Source organism: Haliaeetus albicilla, chromosome 7 (assembly GCF_947461875.1).
Source record: "Haliaeetus albicilla chromosome 7, bHalAlb1.1, whole genome shotgun sequence".
NCBI classification, from domain to species: Eukaryota; Metazoa; Chordata; class Aves; order Accipitriformes; family Accipitridae; genus Haliaeetus; species Haliaeetus albicilla.
Genome location: NC_091489.1, coordinates 10,403,659 through 10,425,602, shown reverse-complemented (window position 1 = coordinate 10,425,602; position 21,944 = coordinate 10,403,659). Strand labels below are relative to the sequence as shown.

The following is a 21,944-nucleotide window of genomic DNA, read 5'->3' as shown; positions in this document are numbered from 1 at the left end:
TCATATCCTTCAGAATATAATTTTTTTTCCCAGGGTTAAATGCCATTGTACACACTGTGACCTGCCCCGATCCTACACAACTATGACAAGGGTTAAATTATTTTTTTTTAGGTATGGGGATTGGAAGGAGGCAGTGTGGCAGGTCACACCCTTATTAACTTGGTTATTGCTCATTAACAGCTGAAAACAGGGTTTGTAATGGAAGCAAGCAAGGAAGGTGTTCTGACCACATACCTCTCTACTTTTGTTTCAGGTGTCTCTGCAACCTTAATACAATGCCTTTGTGTGCATACATTTGATAGTCTTTGAGCTATGTTACCACACCAGTCCTCTTCTATAGCACTGCTGTCTTACATGAGTAGAGATTATTTGGAATTTTGTGATGGAGGAAGCAGATTTCTCTATGGCTGTACCTTCTTTTGTTGCAGATGCTGGAAGATATGTAGTGAATGGAACAAGAATGAAAGGCCATCTGATAATTAAGTCAGTGAAGTGCATCATATGATAACAGCATTCTGTCACGAAAATTTGTGTGATGCTAGGCAAATAGTGCAAATTAAAATTTTCTGTCTGTTTCTTGTTTTCCTAGAAGCAAACTAGAGATTTTGGGATGTGGTTTGCAAATTGGTGAGAAATCAAGGTGCAATTGAAGTCAGGGAGCATTGAACACGAAGTGCTCGGTGTTCTGAAATGTTGAGCAATAGCTTTTCCCATTTTTGGCACCCAAAAGCATGCTGGCTTGACGGACTTTTATCATGATTTTCCATATATAGAAAGGGAATAACATTATTCTTCCACTGAGCAGGCCTGTTTTGCAAATAAGCTTATTAGTATTTCTGGTATTAATGGATGTTATAGTGAGAAGCACAGTAGCAAAGACTCTAAGGAAATTACTACTTCTAGAGTGGGGAATGAGCTGTGTGCATCTGATAATCCTTAGAGTCACAGTGAACAGTGAAAAGAAGACAAAGTATTCAGCCATCATTCTGAAAGTCTTTTCTGTTCTTGAATAAGCAGGGGGCCCTGTGGCTGTGTAGCTTGTTGTGTTCTAACTGCTGATCTCTGGACTGCAGCTGTCTACATACAGGTGCTTCTCTCCAGCCTGCCACTAATTCCTTAAGAGGGAGAGAACCACTGTTTTGATACCAAGTAGTTTCTCCTGTCCTGATCTGCAAAGCCTAGATTAAAGTGCTTCTGTTAGTGCTGCAAAAGGGTGATAATGTCTGCTGCTTGTGAGGAAAGAGGAGGAAGAGAAGAGGAGATTGCACAGTTAGGCAGGAAAGGGCTGCTGTTGTGAGGTAAGGGAGAAGGCAAGTGTTTGTGTGTTGGGAGAGTGGGGAGGTAGGATCCTGGTGTTAAGGCAGTGTATTAAGACTACAGATGCGTTCCCAGAACTAAGACCAAGCCCTCCAAGAGCCAGGATTAGATCATTCAAGCTAAATTTCAGAATCTGTACATGCTCTAGTTTTTATGAAATTGCATGTGCAATGGAGTCTCTTTAATTCTGTTTGACTTGGAAACCTTAATAATGCTCTGTTGCATTTTGAGTTTTTGTTTGGGAGTTTGTGTGACAAATGTTTGGAAAATGAACTTGAAAACCATTCTTTTCCTTTTGATCATACTCAATTCTCAGTAGATGGCATACTCAGAATAATGAGAATTCTCTGAGGTCCTTTCTACAAAAGAGGTAAAGCAAGAAGAGAAAAAAAATTTTCCTTTTGGTGCTGCTATTGATTTAGTTGTACTAATGGTAATATTGAAGACTATGTTTTACTTCTACCCATGCCTATTTTGTTTTGTTGGTATTAAAAAATGTTTTATGCTGAACCTAAGAAATGTGATCGGGAGCTGGATTGAGTGATGCTTTTTCTTGTTGCTGCAGTCACATTCTTTTTTTTCTTTTCTTACAGAAAAAATGAGTGTGCCAACTCAGTCAGTGCATAAAGACAATGGGAAAACCATTGAGAATGTGGAGGAGCACAGCTATAAGCAAGGAAAAAAGATCCGAGACACCCTAAGGACGACAGAACGAGATCACAAGAAAAATGTGCAGTGCTCATTTATGTTAGACTCAGTTGGTGGGTCTCTGCCAAAAAAAACAATTCCAGATGTTGATCTTAATAAGCCTTACCTCAGCCTTGGCTGTAGCAATGCTAAGCTTCCAGTCTCTGTGCCCATGCCAATACCCAGAACTGCACGCCAGACTTCTAGGACTGACTGCCCAGCAGACCGCTTAAAATTCTTTGAAACCCTGCGGCTTTTGTTAAAACTTACCTCAGTCTCAAAGAAAAAGGACAGGGAGCAGAGAGGACCTGAAAACACCTCTTCTGTCTGGCTGAACCGATCCAATGAACTGATCTGGCTGGAGCTGCAAGCTTGGCATGCTGGCCGGAGCATTAATGACCAAGACCTCTATCTCTATGCAGCCCGTCAAGCTATCCCTGATATCATCAATGAAATCCTCACCTTCAAAGTGAACTATGGAAGCTTCTCCTGTGTAAAAAATGGAGCCAGTCTCAATGGTACTTCAGGAGAAGGAGTTTGCAAGGCAACACGTGGAACTAGTGCTTTGGGTTACTCAAGTTACCATGAACACCTCCATCGCCAGCGGGTCTCATTTGAGCAAGTAAAGCGGATAATGGAGCTGCTCGAGTATATAGAAGCACTTTATCCATCTCTGCAGGCTCTTCAAAAGGACTATGAAAAGTATGCTGCAAAGGACTTCCAAGACAGAGTGCAGGCACTCTGTCTATGGTTAAATATTACGAAAGACTTAAATCAAAAACTAAGGATTATGGGAACCGTATTGGGTATCAAAAATCTTTCTGACATTGGCTGGCCAGTGTTTGAAATTCCTTCTCCTCGACCATCTAAGGACAACGATCCAGAGGATGAAGAAGTTGATAGGGAAACAGAAGTAAAGGAATCCTCAGGAACATGCACAGAGGAGAGCGATGGTGAAGAACAAATATCTGAGGAGAATGTTGAGGAACTTAGACAAGCCATCAAGAACAATTTTACTAATAAGCCAAATTTTGACTTTCAGGACCATTTTTCAAGGAGGTTTGATAGGCTTGAATCTGAGGATGACTCTGCCTCTTGGGTTATTCCAGAATGCAGTGCTGAGGCAAGCTGCAGCCAACACTGTTTGACCTCTATTTACAGGCCATTTGTAGATAAAGCACTGAAGCAAATGGGGTTGAGGAAGCTAATTTTAAGACTGCACAAGCTAATGCATGGTTCATTGCAAAGGGCCCGTATGGCGTTGGTAAGGAGTGATCATCAGCTGGAGGTAGGTTGCTACTAGTGTAAATGGATAACAGGAGTACCTCCCCTGCTGTATTGTTTCTAACTGAAACTGGAGGAATTGGGATCTTAGGAAAGTTTTGGTTGCTGTGTTGGTTTTTGAAGGATAGTGTATGATATGATGAAGAGCCCAGTTCTGCTTCCGCTGAAATGAATCTGTCATTTGACCTGAATTAGAATTTGTGTGAAGCACAAGCTAGTTCTCTGTTCTTGTTTGTAACTGAAATGACATTTTTATGGTAACATCTTTGCTCATTACATTTTCTAATGTCTAAAGGTACAAATCAGAAAAATTACAATGGAAAATTAGGTACAAAAGCTGAATCATGAGAAAAATTAGCAATGGGACTGGTCATTTTCCTTTTCTTGTCTTCAAGACTGGATATCGCTCTGCAAGACATCCTTTATGAAAACGTCACTATTGTTTTGGGTTTTTCCTCATCTAAATAAATGAATTACTGTGGTGGCATGTTGTGCTTGAGGCCAGATCGGATAAATGAATGGATTTTCTTAACCTTGAAATCTATGAAAGCAAGTCATGTTAGCATGTTGCATTTCTCAGCTGTCTCTTAGTTTCATTTTTGGGGGTTTGGGGTCATTTTATATTCTTAATTAAGAATGATTGTGAGTTAATAAAAACAAAATTATGAAATAAGCAGTAAATGAAGGACAGTAGCTAAAGTTTCATATGGTAAGTTGTGATCACTAATTCTTTCAAGGCAGAATAATGTTGCTTAATACAAACTATTACCTAACTCTCAGGCATTTTTATATTGGGAAGAACTAGTAGTAAGGATTACGTGCCCTCCTCGATACGAGTAGCACTGTGTGTGGGGCCTAACCGTGGATTCTGGACGAAGGAATTTCTTAGCCATTGTCCCCGCGCTAATATGGATACCACATGTGGTCTTTGACACGATGCTCTTAGTGTTGACTCACATTTGCAAAAGGAACAAGAATTGTTTATCTCCCTCAGAGGTGTTTTTTTTTAGGTTGAATAGATTTATATTTATAAAGTTATTTGATTCTGAAAGTTTTTATTTGTTCTGTTGCTAATGTAGATATTACTGTTAAAAATGAAGTTAGTTGAATTTTTATTTATTCTCTACTTGGTTTCAACTCGTGTTCTAGGAAGTTTTGCATTAAGAAAATCTCTGTATTTCTAGAGTCATGTGCCTAAGCAAAACTTGGAGGTATCTGTTACAGTAACCAAAAGTACCCCCAAACCATATATACTTAGATAGAAAGTTCAGCTTAATATACAGGTAGAAGTACCTTTAAAAAACCAAAGGGAAAAAAACCATAATTTGGGAGTATTGAAAACTACTTAGAATGTATTTTTGAAATTGCTAAATACCTCAAATGTTTTGACTTCATAAAGGTTCTTGAAACAAGTTAATGAAATATAAGTAGCTAGAGTCTTTGCTGCAGCTTCACAGAATTAGAGTTCTTGGTAATTTAGTGTTGGATGACTTGTGTAAGACAGAAGGTTAATCTTTTCTTCCTCCTTCTCCACCCTTGCGACTTATTTGAATGTTCATTTTCAGTAACGATTACATTTTCTTTGGAATATTGTCCTCTTTTAAGAAATTATTTTATGACTAAAGGTGAATGTTATAAAATTGTAAACTTCTTTCCTGCCCCAAAGTTAAAAGAATGCTGTCAAAAAAAGAAAATACTGTTTGTCAGAAGCGTGGTACCTACTGCAGCAAAAGATGACATCAGACTAAAATAGAAGAGACGGTTTTGAATTGCTTGGTCTTTGCATCTTATGGCATTTGAACGTAGTGTCTTGGGGTTTTTTTAGTGCAGTTCAGTTTGATATTTGTATGCAGCCAGAGCTGTTAGTGTTTTGTTCATCTTTGTTACTTCTGTTATTTTTGTATCTTGACTCTGTGTTCATGTGTGTACATACCCTTTAAAATCTCTGGACATACTTTAATTTCTGTTGTTACTTAAACACTATCTTTCATCTAAAATGTGCTTTCTGGATTCTTCCACTGTATCCATTTTAATGCTCATTTCATCTTAAGTATGTGTAAATGTTAATCCAGATAGCTGGTTTTAGTGTTTTTTAAAGTGCAAGTTTCATTTGTCAAAGGCTCTGATACTTTAACAAGGCTCTAGGCAGTACAGGGTCTGTTTGTGTAGAAGTTGTATGATTTGATTCTTAAGGAAAATGGCTAATATTTCTTCTTTCAGTTTACAAAATCAGAGATGTTATTTTAGTAGAATAGTACTTAAGCCCATGTACCCTGCTTGTTGTTTATTCAACTGGCTGCACTTTTGAGTATGGATTTTATGTATGATCTCAATAAATGGCTTGGACTTGTTTTCTTGGGGGTTTTTAAAGAAGTATTTGATAGTCATTTGAAACATTTCGGACTGGGCCCACTCAAGATTAAGATGAGTCAGTAGAGGTTCAGGTATCTAATACTAAGCCCTAATGTCATGTGCTGTTATCCTTAATGTTAGAAAATGAAAAACATATTTATTCAATTTTGTTGTGTTATTTATCATACCATAGACTAGTTCTTTAATATTTTTATAAGAACTAAATTTTTCAACACTATAATTGCATCACAGTGAGGATTGTATTTCTTAAATATTTTGTGCTGTGTAAGTGTAGTATTTTCATGATCTGTTATTAATGAAAACGTCTTGTATAAAAGCCTTTAGCTCTGGAGCTATTCTGGTGCTGTATGTTTCTTTAAAAGAGAGTTAGTAAAAAGAAGAATTAATATACCATCTAAGAAGATAAGTTCTTATACTGTAGATCAACTAGTGATTAAACTTCAGCTAAACTAGGTATAAAGGAAATCCCCACTCACGCATGTTTGCTATCTCTGCAAAATGAGCTAGTGGTTTTAGAAACCACTTAAGAATCTGCAGCGCATAGTGTGTGTTGTGCCAACATTAGACAGTAATGAATATGCTATTCCATCCCCCCAACAGTTGAGAAGCATCACAGTATTAAAAAATAAAAACACTAAGAAAACTGACTTTATCGGTAGCTGTAATTTTGTGTGGCTCTTCTGAGAAAGCAGAGCTTGTACAACACTGTAGACACAAATGTTAAAAATGTGCACGTAGGTGTAAAGGAATAAACTATTTATTTTTTTTTAATTTTCTGCTAGATAATAAGCTTAAAAGTGGCTTAATTTTTTTTTAACTCTCTAGGCAGCACTTTATCATTCTGTCTAATTTCTGGTAATGTTTCCCCTCCTTTGAAGTGATGTTATTTAAATTTGGCACTGAAGAAGAACCTAAAAAATGCTAGTTATGTCTAATACATGAATGAAGGATATTCAGGTGTCATAGTTAGCAGCCATGAAATGAGAAGTAGAATAAAACAAAGTTCATCTGAAACAAATCTTGTCCTTAAATGAGGTACAGTGTGTTGTTATCTTTAAGAGCTATACATGTGTTGCAGTCCAAATTTTCTTCCTAAATTAAATGCCAGAGTGCCTCCATGTACAGCTTTGCTTAGAATGTTATCAGAAGGTATATAATTTAGATATCTAGGATGTATATTTCAGATAGTTTCAATTATTTTCTCTAATTAGAAATGTAATTTCATTCAAATTTCATTTTCATTTAAATGAAAATAAGTTTATTAATTGAAAAAAACAGCTTGATCTCTTTATATTTTATCTTCCTTTTTAAATTTCAGTTTCAATTTCTTAACATCTACCAAAGTTCATAAGTTATTTTTTCAATAGTTTTTTTTTCATTTTAGCTAGCGACACTTTCTTGAATATTGTGTTACTTTACAATGTGGAATTTTATATAATATATGCACTATGTATTTGAAAAGGAACAAGGTTACTCACCTGACATAGCCAAGTGCAAACTTGTTTCTCTAGATATAGCCATTAGTGTAAGACCTTTTGATTTATTTATTTTTTTAATATATTTTTAAATTCTCAAGTATTGTATCTTATAATGAACTGACTATATGTCTCTATATATTATGTTAGGATTAACTTGTATGTTCATCATAATCTCAAACTGCAGTTTCTTCCTGTGTAGTGAGGTGATCTCCAGCTTTAATGGATGGTTTAATAATTTTAAAACAGAAACATAAAGTTAAGAGATTGTTTTGTTCACTCCCAAGGGTCCATAATTCTTTTCCTCATCCTGCTGATCCTCAAAAAAAAAAAAAAAAAAAAAAAGAGAAATTGAAACTTCTGTGATTTGCCAGTTAATAGACTCTTACCTTTTAAAAATAGACTTTAGTGCATGCTTCTTTAAACAAATGCTAAATCCTAAAGAATTTAAGGATCATTTTCATGATACCTATTTCTTGTTACAGTTTTCAGAATTTCCAGATCCCATGTTGTGTTCAGATTATGTGCAGTTATTAAATTCCCCACCTTGTTGTGAGCAAAAATGCAGCACTGTATCATGGGAGGAGCTGAAATCCATGGATTTGCCATCTTTTGAACCTGCATTCTTGGTCCTCTGCCGAGTCCTGCTCAATGTTATCCATGAATGTCTCAAGCTAAGGTTGGAACAAAGACCTGCTGGGGAACCATCTCTTTTGAGTATTAAACAGGTTTGCTTCAACTGTTGTTTTAATAGTTCCTATTTGAAATTACTTTGTCATGTCATTATGATAAGGTTGCTGGTTTAAAGAGGATTAGTTTAAGAAATGACAATATATAATTATGTAATAACTTTTTATAAATAGTCTTATATTTCATATGGAGATCTGGATTTTGCATAGTAAACAACTGGTCATATATAACTCTCTGATTTAGACTTCCAGGAATCAAAACTGGTGATCAAAGAATTATTAGCCAGTGAAGGTAAACAATATTTGTTCCATTTGCATTATAAGCTATATAACCTTGTCCAGCACATCATCCTCTATTTGGGTTTCTTAGGCAGCGTAACCAGTTTTAAGGGTCTGTATATTTCTTTTTTTCTTTGATTTGATCCTTTTTTCATTGCAAAAGTAAGACCTCTGCCAACATGTGATGGACACATAGTGGAAGTTGATTAAGAAGAAAAACAAAATGAAAAAAAAAAAATCTTCTTTCCTAGCATATTGTTTTATATAAATATTCGATAATTTCTGTGGGTGGTGACCCAAGTTTGTCAGTCCTGTCACTGGCTGAGAATGTTGTATGGGGATTTCTTTTCTGTTGGTTATCTGATACAATGAAGGCTGTTTAGATCAATGCCATTTTTCAAAGTCTGGTCCAGGATATATTAAAATTGTCTGAAGTCATCTCCCTGCTCCCTGGCAAGCATAACCAGATCAGAGTTTTATCAGGTGGTCTTTAAGGGTAAACAGTTAAATAGGCTCTTGGGCTGATTATGATTTCCTATTCCAGTTATCTGCTGCTCCAAAATCAATTGCTAAGTTACTTCACGGTCCCAAGTAAATTTCAGTCCTCTCTCTTTTCCCCCCTCCCCCCGCCTTACTCCCCACCTTTTTTGGTCCTTGGTATACTAGGATTTTGGATGCCCTTGTATCCAAAAGTACAGTACCTACAATTTCAATCTTAAGAGTCATAGTTACAGTAAAATGCAGTATAGCATACTGTATTGTAAAGCACAATATATCCTTTTTTCACAGAGTTTGGGGCTATTTTTTTGCCCTTAGGTTTTGTATTCTCCTTATGGAGTTTGAGTTAAGTAAAAATGACACTTTCTTCCTGGAAAAGAATGTGTTTGTTACAGACTGTTTTGATGGCGTATACTGTCTTGCTAATTACATTGAAAAAATGAATTCAACTCAGCAAATGCTTGCTGTCCCACGCAGTATTTCTGAACAGGCAAAGGAGCTGTGGAGGGTATTTCATAAATAGATGTATTTGTTTCCTGAAGAATTATAATTACTGAAATCTTGGGCAGGCTCACAACAGTCTAGGGGTCTGTGTTGTTCTGCAGGTTCACAGAATGTTACAGAATTACAGAGAAGTTTGGGTTGGACATACTCTGGTCCAACGTTCTGTAGTGAAAGCTGGGCCCTATATTAGGTTGTCCAGGGCCTTGTTAGGCCAGATCATGAATACTTTCAGTGAGAGAGAGATTCTACTGCTTTTCCAGCCAATCTGTTCCAGCGTTTTATTTTTTCTCCCAGTAAAGCATTTTTTTTCCTGTATCCAGACAGAATTTTCCTGAAGCAACTTGTGCCTGTTGCCTCTTGTTGAGTTGCCGTGCATCCTTGTGAAAGGAGTGCCCCCGTCTTCTCTGTAACTACCCTCTAGGCATTGGAAAACTGTGGTTAGATTCCCCGTGCGTATTCTCCTCTCTAGGTTGAACAAACCCAATCCTTTGAATTGTTCTTCGTATGCATGTAGCACAGTGCTGTTTGGGTTCTGTCGTCATGGACCTACTGGGTGTCATTTGAGGCACTGAGACTTTTAAGTGTCTCCTACTTTTTGGTACCATTTGAAACGTGTAGCAGTACTGTTTGGATGTGTCAGACATGCTAGTCCTGATACTTAGCTTTTCCAAGGCGAGGTTTAATTTTTGGATTACTAGCAAGTCAATTCTGTATTTAAAAAAAAAAAAAATCTGGTTTGCGAGAAAAAGCATACACACAAAAAGAAAACCAGCACAGATATATGCTTCCTACAGTATACTTTTCCTCCCATCCTTTCTCACTAGCTTCCCCTTTTTAAGCCATCTCATCCATGTTTCATTTTTAGCAGTAGCTTTTGTGATCCTGATGATCCCATTATCAGAGAGAGCTGTTGTCTTTTAAAGGCAATTTGCCATTACGTGGTGGCAGTGTAGTTCCTGAACAGTTCACGACGGTTCTCAAGTTCTGCATTTGTGCTGAAAAGTGGAGGGGGGGGTGTGTGTGTGTATGTGCACACAGGTTATTTCTTTTATGTGGTTAAATTAGACGCTGTTTGTCTGTTCTAACCTGTGTTGAGTGTCTTACAGTGCTATGATCTTCTGCAAAATAACTATCAGATCTCTCTAGATCTTTCATACCAGTTTGTATCTTCAAAACAGTAGTAGATTGTACTGTCGTTTCATAAAAGCTTCTTCCTTACAAAATGACTGGAGAAATTAGGTCAATACTGTTAGAAGATTTTTAGTTCCAGATTGTAGGCTACTGTAATAGAGAAATGCAATTTACAAATAAGTAATTTCTTTTTCATCAACACCTATTAAAATCTGTAGCTAGAAGCACAGCAGCATATTGTATGTTGATGCAGGTGCTGATTTATTGCATTACCATTTCTGTTATCCACACACCTGTTAAGCAGGTAGTATTTGAACACATTTTAATGATTAAAGAAGAAGCCAGCTAAAGCATGTGTGTTTGGATGGGGAAAATCATATCTGATGATCAGCACTCTGTCTAGATGGTCTTAACAGCATGTTGTACCTCCTGGAATTTTTGGGTCAACAGTCCTTATGTCAGCCATCAACATTTTGTACAGACTGCTTATGGTCTGTTATTGTCATGTGGAATGCATTAACTCTGAGGTAGTCTGACCTAGTGGAAAAGTGAAAAGTCACACCTGCCTCGTTTCTGATAAGTAACTGACACCACTTAGAGCAGGGCTACAATGTACTGATTAGTTACTGTGTTCTGCTTAATCAGGTTTTATATATTGGGTATGGTTATAGGTCACTTAGAGTAGGTGTGCTGTAAATTTTGGAAATTACTGGGACAGGAAAATGTGAATGTTTGGTGACATATTGCTATTTTATAAGTCAAGTAAATATTGGGGGTAGGGAGAAACAAAAAACAAACCACCAAACCCAAGAAAACTTAATATGAAGTTTCTTGCTCTAAACTACAGTACCCTGGAGGCTGTGTGACCTGCCCCACCTGCTTTGCAGAAAAGAATTTCTTGTACAAACTCCCTAAACGAAAAGAAACCCATTAAACAAACCAGTAATAGGGATAATATTTTCAGTTTAAGCTGCACATTCTTTAGTGTGCTCGTTATGGACCATATTTTTTGTTTGCCTATTGCCTTGTGAATTTCAGTTCCAAAAGTTGACACTTAAAATTAGCACTACAGGGTTTTTTGTAATTCCTATATTCTGTTATTCAATAGCACTACACATCACTGTATGGCAGTATTATTTAAACAAAAAATGACTATTTTTTTATGAAGTCTTGAGAGTATTTTAATTTGGAATAGACAAATGTTACTCTTTGCAAATTTTAGAAGTGAACTTTGCTTGTATTGTAAGATATGCCATACTGTCTAGTAAAGTTTAATGGATAAGTGATATTGCTAAGTCCCATCTGTCTCTGTGACAGGTAGTTAAATATCAGTTTTAAATTCTTTGAACAAGTTATGGGTTTTTTTGTGGATCCAAGGGCAAAAAAGTCTACAAGGTTAACACAGAGTACACTGAATGTGATTGAGTGGAGAGTGAAGAATGCACATCTGATTTTAAATATGTGACGTATTAGGGGTATAAATATGTAATTATTGGATTTTCACCTTATAAAAAATTTTTTTTTTCCCTTTTTTGCCTAACTATTGGTCAGTTTTAAACTACAGAGTTCAGAATATTACCCTTGTTTCCCTTGCATGCAGAGGAGCACAACGTAATGTGTTCTGGCTTGTAAAACATTCCAAAGACTGTTGTCATATTAATAACATTATTGTACGTTTTTTTGCTTTCATGCCATTACAATTTCTCATACATTGAGTCCACTATATTGCTATATTATTTTGCCAGGATAGCCATTAGAGAAGACTTTAAAAAGCAGATTAACCAACCAACAATTCCATTCCCTCTGACCCTCAAAATGAACCCCTCTCTTCCTCTCAGACTCGCAATTTAATGAAGTAGTTGCTCAGAAAAGGTCAGGGGTTGTCAGACTTGGAGACTGATAATGATTTCGGAAGAATACACACTTAGCACTGAAGGACTTCTGAAAGAAAGGCTTTCATTGGTGTAGGTCTGAAACCATTCTTGCTGTTTGTGTACTCCTATGTCTGTGGTAGTGCATGCTTCTTCAAATAAATAAAAGCTGTAAGCTTTCAGGGAGGAGTGATAGGTGTTTGGCAAAATGTCACCACTTCTATGATTGAAAAGATAACTTTCCTCCTGTTAGCCTTGCCCAGGGAAGCAACAAAAGAAGCACTAACTGTTTTAAGGTCTGGTATGCCTTTTAGGGTTGTCGACACCTGCTCAATAGATTGACAATGAATTTCCTGCAGTAAAACATTTGTCATAGGTCTCTAAGCATCTGTCAAACACATTGCATGTTGTTCCTGACTTGCTTCCATTTAAACTTGTGATTTAATGATTGTGAGCCCTCTTGCCCACTTCTAAACTTTTTAACTACCCAGTAAGTTGCTTGCTGTGGCTCTGTGCAGGGAATGAATTCTGAAACATCTGCTTCCATCTCCATTTACAGTTATGTGGCAAATGGCATGATGGCAATTAAATAACCCTGGAAAACTAGTCACATCTTTCCTGCAGATATGTAAAGTGACTGTATTCATTTCTAAAAACTGTAGAAATTATGTAGTGATAAACTTAACGCATTTAGACAAACTGGACTGACAAATTAAGTTTTCACTTCCCAGGGAGAATTTAAGAGTAATGTCTTGACTGATGGCAGGTTTTGGGTTTTTCTCTTGCAGCTAGTGAGAGAGTGTAAAGAGGTTCTGAAGGGTGGCCTGTTAATGAAGCAATATTACCAGTTTATGTTACGTGAGGTGTTAGATGACTTACAAAAGATTGATTGCAACATTGATTCTTTTGAAGAGGACCTGCATAAAATGTTAATGGTAAGCTGCAAAAAGGAGAAAATATTTGGAGATCTAGTAAGTGTATTAATCTGAATACTGCTAATAGAAATCTGTTGTCCCTGTTGGGTATAGGTCTTGCTTTCTTTTTTTTTCTTTCTTTTTTCTTTTTTTTATGTTGTGCTACTTCAACATAATTTTATTGTTTTAGTGGACTTGTAAAGGTAACACAATAGTCATTGCCATTTAGCAATACTGTTTTTTGTTTACTGGACTGTGGTACAGTAGTATACTTGTAAATTGCCTGTATTTATGACAAAATGGTTCATATGTAGAAATGTAAATTCCATACATTTAAACTAAACTTTTAATATTTAATACTGTTAGTATTGAATAAAAAAAAAATACAATTGTTTGACTAACATCATGTCTTAATATCTTGGTATTGCATTCATCCATTAATGATACCTTAGTGTTAATGTGTATTCATTATTGCAATAAGTTAAATACAAAGAAGTATTTTCAAGACAAGCACTTGGCCTCTCTGAAAGATATTAAATTAAATATTAAGTAAATTTAGTTTAAATTACATTCCCTTGCATGTGACTGATTTTTATTCTTTTGTGAGTTGTTTGAGCTTTGTCCTCACTATTGTGGCCCCACCCCCCCCCAAGATACACCTCAGTACCTCATCACTACTGTCGTCAGCAGAGCTGTTGGTACCATCTGTTGCTAAGTATGCATGGATTTTCCTATTACATGCTTTTCATAGCATACAGTGGTGAAACTATATTGTTTTAACTAAAGTTTCTGATGCTGTGTGCCTGCCTTCATCTCCATCTGAAATGTCTAGAAACTTCCAGCAGAAATGACCTGGCTAGATGAAAGGGAAATGGTTCATCTTGTCCATTTTGAAATTCCTTACCTGGTGGTTTTTGTTTTGGTTTTTTTTAGGTAGCTGTAATGTTTTTGTGCTTTGAGGCAAGAGGTTGAACTTTGGCAGCAGTTTCAGTTGTATAAGGGTTTTGCTTTTTGTGGGTCTTGAAAGGGGTGGTAACAAGACTGTGTAAATAGGAATAAATATATTGGACTTCAAAGAATCACAGTTTGCGCCTATTCAGAGTTGCAGGTTTGTGTAGCACCAGGAGCAGGGGAGAAAGATTGGATGAATGGTCAAGACTGTCAGAAGACTGGGACAGCTGGGCAAAGAGAGCTGAAGAGATGATGTGGACTGGAAATAGGGATAGGGAAAACTTGTATGAAATCAGAAGGTTAAGGCAGGATTAATGAGGGGTGAGAGGTGGAACTTACTGTCTTTTCCTATGGACTCCTTGTATAGGCAGGCAAGGTAGCTAAGAGGAGTACTGGAAGAGAAATTAGGCTGAGAGTGAAAGGTGAATTAAATAAAGTCAAGAATGGGGCTATGGTCTGAGACTACCAAAACACAGTACCTACTTAATCCAGAGTAGAGTTTTAAGGTTTTCCATATCTACTCTGCTCTTGTGAGACCCCACCTGGAGTACTGCGTTCAGCTGTGGGGCCCCCAGCATAAGAAAGACATGGATCTGCTCGAGCGGATCCAGAGGAGGGCCATGAAGATGATCAGAGGGCTGGAGCACCTCTCCTGTGAAGACAGGCTGAGAGAGTTGGTGGTGTTCAGCCTGGAGAAGAGAAGGCTCCGGGGAGACCTTACAGCAGCCTTCCAGTACCTACAGGGGGCCTACAGGAAAGATGGGCAGGGACTTTGTACAAGGGCATGTAGTGATAGGACGAGGGATAATGGCTTTAAACTGAAAGAGGGTAGATTTAGACTAGGTACAAGGAAGAGATTCTTCACTGTGAGGATGGTGAGGCACTGGAACAGGTTGCCCAGAGAAGCTGTGGATGCCCCATCCCTGGAAGTGTTCAAGGCCAGGTTGGATGGGGCTTTGAGCAACCTGGTCTAGTGGAAGGTGTCCCTGCTCATGGCAGGGGGGTTGGAACTAGATGATCTTTAAGGTCCTTTCCAACCCAAATCATTCAGTGGTTCTATGTCCTAGGTCCAAAAATACCTGTGGTCAATGGGAAGTGTCTTAACCATTTCCGAGGAGGGACATTGCTTGATGTTAGGGATTATTGAACTAAAACAAATTGCAGCCATGTTTTTTGCATTCAGTATGATCCTAAAGGGCCGATGTTTGAAGAAGAATTGTACTTACCTGGATTTTTATGTTGGTTTAAAACAATAATAATTAAATAAAGGTGAGAGAGAAGACTTGATATAAAGGAACACAAGGTATAATGCATAATCTGAGAAGCCTGTTCACTGCACTTATCCGTATCCAGGAGGATATGTTCAGATAAAACCTTTCAGAGTAATCCAGTTAATAAAAGATATAGAGACTGTTTTTCAGTAGTTCAGCTTTAAAAACTCTGGCCACTGTGGGTATTCACTGATACAATGGTGAATAGCAGCACAGCAAGTGAGGTGGTGATACTGTCAGTATTTTCAGAAGAGTATAATGGAGACATAGTATTTAATACTTCAGTAGCACTTTCTACTTCCTGAGCCATAAATTGCAGCTTTAGAGTGGAAACATGTAGCTCATTTTCAGTCATAACAAATGAAAAATGTTGTAGAAATAGATTCTACAAATTGTATAATACTGAGATTGTTTGTTGATTTGAGAAGTTACAATCCTTAGTTACATGTTGTGTAACAATTTCTGTTTAAATTATCTCTTTCCGTGTACAGGTTTACTTTGATTATATGCGAAGCTGGATCCAAATGCTACAGCAGTTACCTCAAGCATCTCATAGTTTAAAAAATCTGTTGGAGGAGGAATGGAATTTCACCAAAGAAATAACTCCTTATATAAGAGGGGGCGAAGCTCAAGCTGGAAAACTATTCTGGTAGCTTTTATTTAATTACTCTGCTGATGGTGTTGATTTGTACCAGATATGTATTCAAGTCGGCACTTGTTCAGGGTTCCCATGTTGGGCTTCTTGAGGCCTCAGTAAGCAGCTGATAGCTTTTGTGAATTTATGGATTATTACAATGACTGTAGCTGTAGGATGCAGTAACTGCAGATTGCTCTTACTCTAGCTATAACAGGAATGACTGCTTCTATGGAAAGTTCCCATTCCTCCTAGCCCCGTGCGCGTAGAGTAACTGAGGGCCCCCAAGATGCTGCTTGTTTCTGCAGGCGGACTTGGCAACGCGGCTCTCTTGCATTGGACAGAGTAGGAAGAAGTTTAAGGTGCCATGCTACCTGAATAAGACTCTGAAGTTCCACCATTTCTGTTGCTACAGTGATATTGCAGGAATGCTGCTGAAATCTACAGGAATATTTTTAGATTCTGGACTACAAGACAGTTGTGATGAATTTTGGGCCAGTGCCGATGACAGTACTGCATCAGATGAAATCAGGTATTAAGCCATTTGGCTTAATAATAACAAACACACTTACTCATGTTTCTATACCCCTGACAGGTACATACTGCATTTTATTTCTTAGAATGAAAACTTCATAAATAAATGCAAGACTCCATAGACTTTATTGCTAATATTTCTGTATGCAGTAATAATGAACCATCATTTTGTTCATTTGAAGCCTAATAACCTTTTTAATTCAGGGTATCAGAGATTGTTTATGTAATGTTCTTTAAATTCAGTTTTTATATCCTTATTAAAAATGTGCCTGCTTGTCAGTCAGCTGCTTGTAAATATCTTTACTATGTTCTTTCTATTGATATATATGTAAATAATTCTTACTTTCTAGTAGCTGTATAAATGCAGTATGATTTATTAAAATGTTGTCATTTCATTCTTACTAATGTTTCAGGAGGTCTGTTATAGAGACCAGCCGAGCACTCAAAGAGCTGTTTCATGAAGCTAGAGAAAGGGCCTCCAAAGCTCTTGGTTTTGCTAAAATGCTGAGGAAAGTAAGTTAAGAGTAGATTCTCATCTTATTTATATGCTTTAAATAAATTTAGTCTGAAAGCATATTCTTTTGTTTTGTCATTATTTGTAGGACCTTGAAATAGCAGCAGAATTTGCATTGTCAGCCCCTGTGCGAGATCTTCTGAATGCTCTGAAAACAAAAGAGTATGTGAAGGTAAATTCAGTTTAGAGGCATGAAAGTGGAGTGGGGATGCTAAGCAAAATGTCAAAGGATATTTATTGGCATACTTTCAGGTTTTTAATGTGGCATCTATATCTCAACATATTTTAAATGTCATGTATTTAATATTGAATTATGGAAGTCAAGTTATTTTCTGTATCTGTGTTTATGTGAGTGAGAATGCTAGTCTCTGGTTTGGGAAATCAGTGTCTAATTCCTTGTCTTCACAAAGATTCTCTTTGTGACTCTAGGAGAAGCCTTTTTGCTTTAATAGTACTTCCTCATTTGTGAGAGGGGAGTAATAACACTTAGTAGGGAGAGTTATGAAAAATAAACGCTTTGAAGTTTTGACGTAAACAGATACATCAGTAAATGGACATGTTTAAGTAGATAATCTCAAACTATGGACCTGTGTTTTTTGTGTGCTTTTATAAAGCAACAATATTGTAGTGGAGGTCCGCTCTAGCGAGCTTTCTTGAAAGCACTAAGTATGTGAGAAATGCAGGGACTGTGTTCTGTTCCAGAATAACTGTTGCTAGAAAACTGTTGTACAGCAAATGTAGGTTAAACTCTCAGTGCCTGATATTTACTGCACTATAAATTCCAACATTTATGGTTTTGCACTTTATCCCTTAAAAATTCCTAGGTTAACAAGTCTTTATTGCAGTTTGAATTTAAGTAAATCAATTGGTTCAACAGATTAAATTTATTTGGATCTGCTGTTCTTTTTTGTCCTTTCATACACTTATTATATATAATTCCCAACTGGGAAATAATCTACTAACTTTTGCATGACAAAATTCTTGTTAGATTGATATAAACGATTGCTAAAAGTAGAAATTGGTTCAAGGAGAGACTGACAAGTTCATAGGAGAGAAATTCATAAAGGGATGTTAAATATATGGATGAAACATCTGGATCAGCAGGACATCAGTGGGAAAATAGGGAATTCAGTGTATGTTTACTTTTTAAAAATATTTTTCCCCAAGTATCCACTCTTGGCTGCTTTAAGACATGATATTAAATTCAGTAGATCTTTTACTTAAAGATAGCATCACTGTTCTTATGCATGTGTTTTGAAGAAAAAAATTTAATCTTGAGTTTGAAAAATCTGTGTGAGCACATGGTTTAAATAATCTAGATAGATTATTTCGATCTCAGGATTTATCCCTCTTCATCTATTACTTCTCCCCTTTTTTTCACCACTCAAAATGACACACATTTTGGTGATTAACACTTCATGTACTGGCACCCTAACGTTGTGTAGGGAGTTTAAATTTTTAATGGCTTTTTCAATCAGATGCTCATTAGTTTTGGGAAACTACTTTAGCTTTCAATAACAACCATCTAGTTTTTTACATTGACCTATAGATTATAATGGTTTTAATTATAGAATGTGGCTGCCTAATGGTAAGAACGTTGAGTACAGTGTTTTGTCTTAGCTTGATGACATCAGACTCTGAAAAGAGAGAATTAAAACTTCACTGTAAGTCAGTTACCTCATGTCAAATCACAGGTATCAACTATTTTACTGTTTTCACAGTCTGATTTTGGTGCCTGACTTGGTTAAAGTATTGTTAACAATGTGACAGATACAATGCAGAAATAGTTTTTAAGTAGTATTTTATTAAAAGAGAACACCCTTATCGGACTTAATTAATCTCTCTTTCATGAGTAGTAAAAGAATAACTGATACTTTTTTTAGCCATATTTTTGCTTACTCTTATCTTTTGTAGCCATTGAGAAATGTTATGTAGTTTCTTAGAGATCCTGAAGGTATTTTTTTTCTTTTAATATTCCAATCTTAAAAATGTGTGCTTCATAAGTCTTAAATTAGTGTTTACTAATTTACTTTTTAAAATATGTGTGTGTATATATATTTTATACATACATATACACACATATAGTTTATATGTGAAATCAGACATTTCTGTAACAAAATTCCTTTAGAAGAATGTGTAGAAGGATCAATTGAAGGTACAAGGAAAGATGTCACTGAAAGTTGGTGATCTAGTGGATTTCAAGACAAATGATTTCTTATAATGCACTTTGACTTTTAGTGCAAAAATGGCTGCATGTATTGTTTTAGTATGTACATAGCACAGCTGTTTAAGATGGAAACCCTCCCTGATGCTTAAGTGAGATGACATATATCTATTTTATCTGTTTCATGTATCATAGAAGACAGTGAGATTTGCTCATTCAGTATATTTATATTTTTTTCTACAGGTGCAAATCCCTGGACTCGAGAGTTTACAAGTATTTGTACCAAATAGTATTGCAGGGGAAAAATCTGTGATTTTGCAGCTCCTCAATGCAGCTGCTGGAAAGGATTGCTCAAAGGATTCAGATGAGGTTGCGTATGAAGCTTATTTACTAATGACCAAACATAGTGATAAAGACCGTGAATTAGATGACAGCTGGAGCTCATGGGAAGGTCAGCCAGTCAAAGTAGTGCCACAAGTAGAAACTGTTGATACACTACGCACCATGCAGGTGGGTTGTTTGGGGTTTTTGGTTTCTTTTTTCGCTGTTTATGTGATCTCCACACTTCTGTGAATGCTTATCCTTTCAGATTAACCACAGTGAGTGGCATGTCTCCTTTTATATGTAATAAAAAGTTACATTTAAGGATAGGATTGATTCTTAGTTATGTTAATACAGGTATTAAATGGATTTTAGCATTTCTTAAAAGGATTAATCTCTACAATGTGCATTTTTCAGGGTTGGACTTTGATAATAAAGAGATAGTTTCAATATCTAGTTGGGTGGTCAGCATCAGAAGTGTGGATAGGACTTGAAAACTGTACATTTTATTAAGAAGTCACGAGTCTCCAAGAGCGTGTGGCAGTTGAGTGCTTTCCACACACAGAGGCATGAAACCAGTTACTTTTGATCTTGGATGAATTGTGACATTTAAAATTAAATTTCTGTGGAAGCTACTGGATGTTCAACAGTTCTGCAGGAAGAAATCTTTCCAGTCATACTTTCCTTCATCCCAAGCCAACAGGGATTCCCTGCCAGCAGTTCTGCTACGCTCTAGCAACTGAGCCAGCTGCAGCTCCCTGCCCCTCCTGTTCTCATATCTTTATGTTAAGCTAAGTGAGTTTTCCTTTTGGCATGTCATGCAGTTCCTTGGATCTGTACCATAAATGGGCTCTACTGTCTATGGACAAAGTGACTTTCCATGTCATTCTGCCTGGCCTCTAGTATTCAGAGGGCTCTAGCAATTACAGGCAGTTGAAAAAGTCACTCCTGTACATACTGCTGTTTTTAACGTGTAAGCATGTTACTTCTTGTTTGTCTGTTGTCCAGACTAACAATGGAAAAAACAGCCTTTGATTAAGTCTTTAGAATTTCATTGGACTTCTGTCAAAGTTAGCATTTTGTTCAGAAAATGAAAACAGCAAAAGATGGAATTTAGTTTGCAGATGGTATTCTATCTGACATATGTAAGTGCACATAAAACACTGTGTCTTTGTGTATGTGGTTATACGTGTATATGTATAACACTGTTTATTAATTTTTACAATCCAATATTGAAGGGTTAGGAAGTAAAAATCCTTCAGAAAGATTGTGTCCTGTAAATAAACATGTTTTGATTGCAAACTAGAGAAAATGTAAGGTGTTATTTAAAAGATGCTCATAAAATAGAAGAATCCCATCAACATGTAAAGAATTTTGAGCATGAAAATATTCTTTGGGGATGAGGTATTGGAAATCAGGATGAAGTAGGTCTTGTTTTGTGAGTAACTTGTTGCAGATGCATTGTCTGTAGTTTGAAATCAACAGATTTCATGTATGTGACTCATAGTGCCACAGCAAAGGCAATACCATCTGTGACTGTGTACTTTTATAGACTTCTGCAATATCAGAGCTCTGGTTTCCAAAACATATTCTTACATTTTAATAATTTTCAAAATTTGAGCAAATACTGTGTGGTAAATTTATGGCTTTCCCTGTTCAGTAGTAGGTTTTGCCCTGAAGTGTATTGCATTACTTGGATGAAACCTGCTTACTTACGTGATGGATTTTACCTCCATCTGCTTTGAGAAAATATAATTCTTTTGCTTAGATGCTGCCTTTCTGTGTGTAACTGTTCTGAAGACAATTTAAACACAGTGTTTCCTAAACCTTTCCAGAAGTGAAAAGAAGTATATTCCCCTTGAAAACTTGCTGTGGCATTTGCGCTAATAGAGTTCTGCTCATAAGATGAGAGTTCATCAAGTTCAGTTGCCAGATCAAGCTTTTCTGCCAGCACCAAGCTTTTAATGAATAGTGACAAGACAGGTCCTTCATATTTTAGAATTAAAAAAATAACCATTTGGAATTTGCTGATATGGGACATGTTTTTACAGAGAGGATTTTGTTTATAAGAACTAGTGGTACCTTGTATTCCTAGGTTGATAACCTCCTCCTTGTAGTCATTCAATCTGCCCACCTTGTGAGTCAGAGAAAAGCTTTCCAGCAGTCTATTGAAGGGCTCGTATCTCTGCACCAGGAACAGACATCCAGCCAACCAGTCATTGCCAAAGCTCTACAACAGCTCAAGGTAAGCAGTTTTTGAGATTATCTCAGTCAAAGTTGATGGTTCTTCGCTCACTGATAAGTAAAAACATGTAAGGAGACTTAGTTGCAATGCTAATGACATATTCTGCAATTGTAATTTATGCAACCTCTGTGGACTTTACTTTCATTACAATTTTCATTCCGTTTTTGCAAAGGATTTGTGAGTGTATTTTTGAGCAAGACTGGTGCAAGCATTTTTGCACTGCTAAGTGGGAAACAATTCTGTAATGCAATAGAAGTGTTAATAGCAACAGAATAAATACAACTTTGT

The 21,944-nt window shown here is 36.6% G+C and overlaps 1 protein-coding gene across 11 annotated transcripts in view; it reads left to right on the top strand.

Moving 5' to 3' along the window:
* The window catches only part of MAP3K4 (mitogen-activated protein kinase kinase kinase 4), a 79,488-nt gene that overhangs the window by 24,363 nt on the left and 33,181 nt on the right, over positions 1–21,944 (top strand). For all 11 annotated transcript variants that reach the window (XR_011325368.1, XR_011325367.1, XR_011325370.1 and 8 more), the window contains exons 3-11: positions 1,911–3,292; positions 7,622–7,864; positions 12,897–13,043; positions 15,736–15,893; positions 16,294–16,410; positions 16,826–16,925; positions 17,015–17,098; positions 19,334–19,600; positions 21,507–21,656. Coding sequence is in view for 6 of the 11 variants with exons in the window: in XM_069786905.1 (XP_069643006.1) it covers positions 1,911–3,292; positions 7,622–7,864; positions 12,897–13,043; positions 15,736–15,893; positions 16,294–16,410; positions 16,826–16,925; positions 17,015–17,098; positions 19,334–19,600; positions 21,507–21,656 (2,648 nt within the window). In the remaining 5 variants the exon portion in view is untranslated. The remainder of the gene's footprint in view (positions 1–1,910; positions 3,293–7,621; positions 7,865–12,896; positions 13,044–15,735; positions 15,894–16,293; positions 16,411–16,825; positions 16,926–17,014; positions 17,099–19,333; positions 19,601–21,506; positions 21,657–21,944) is intronic.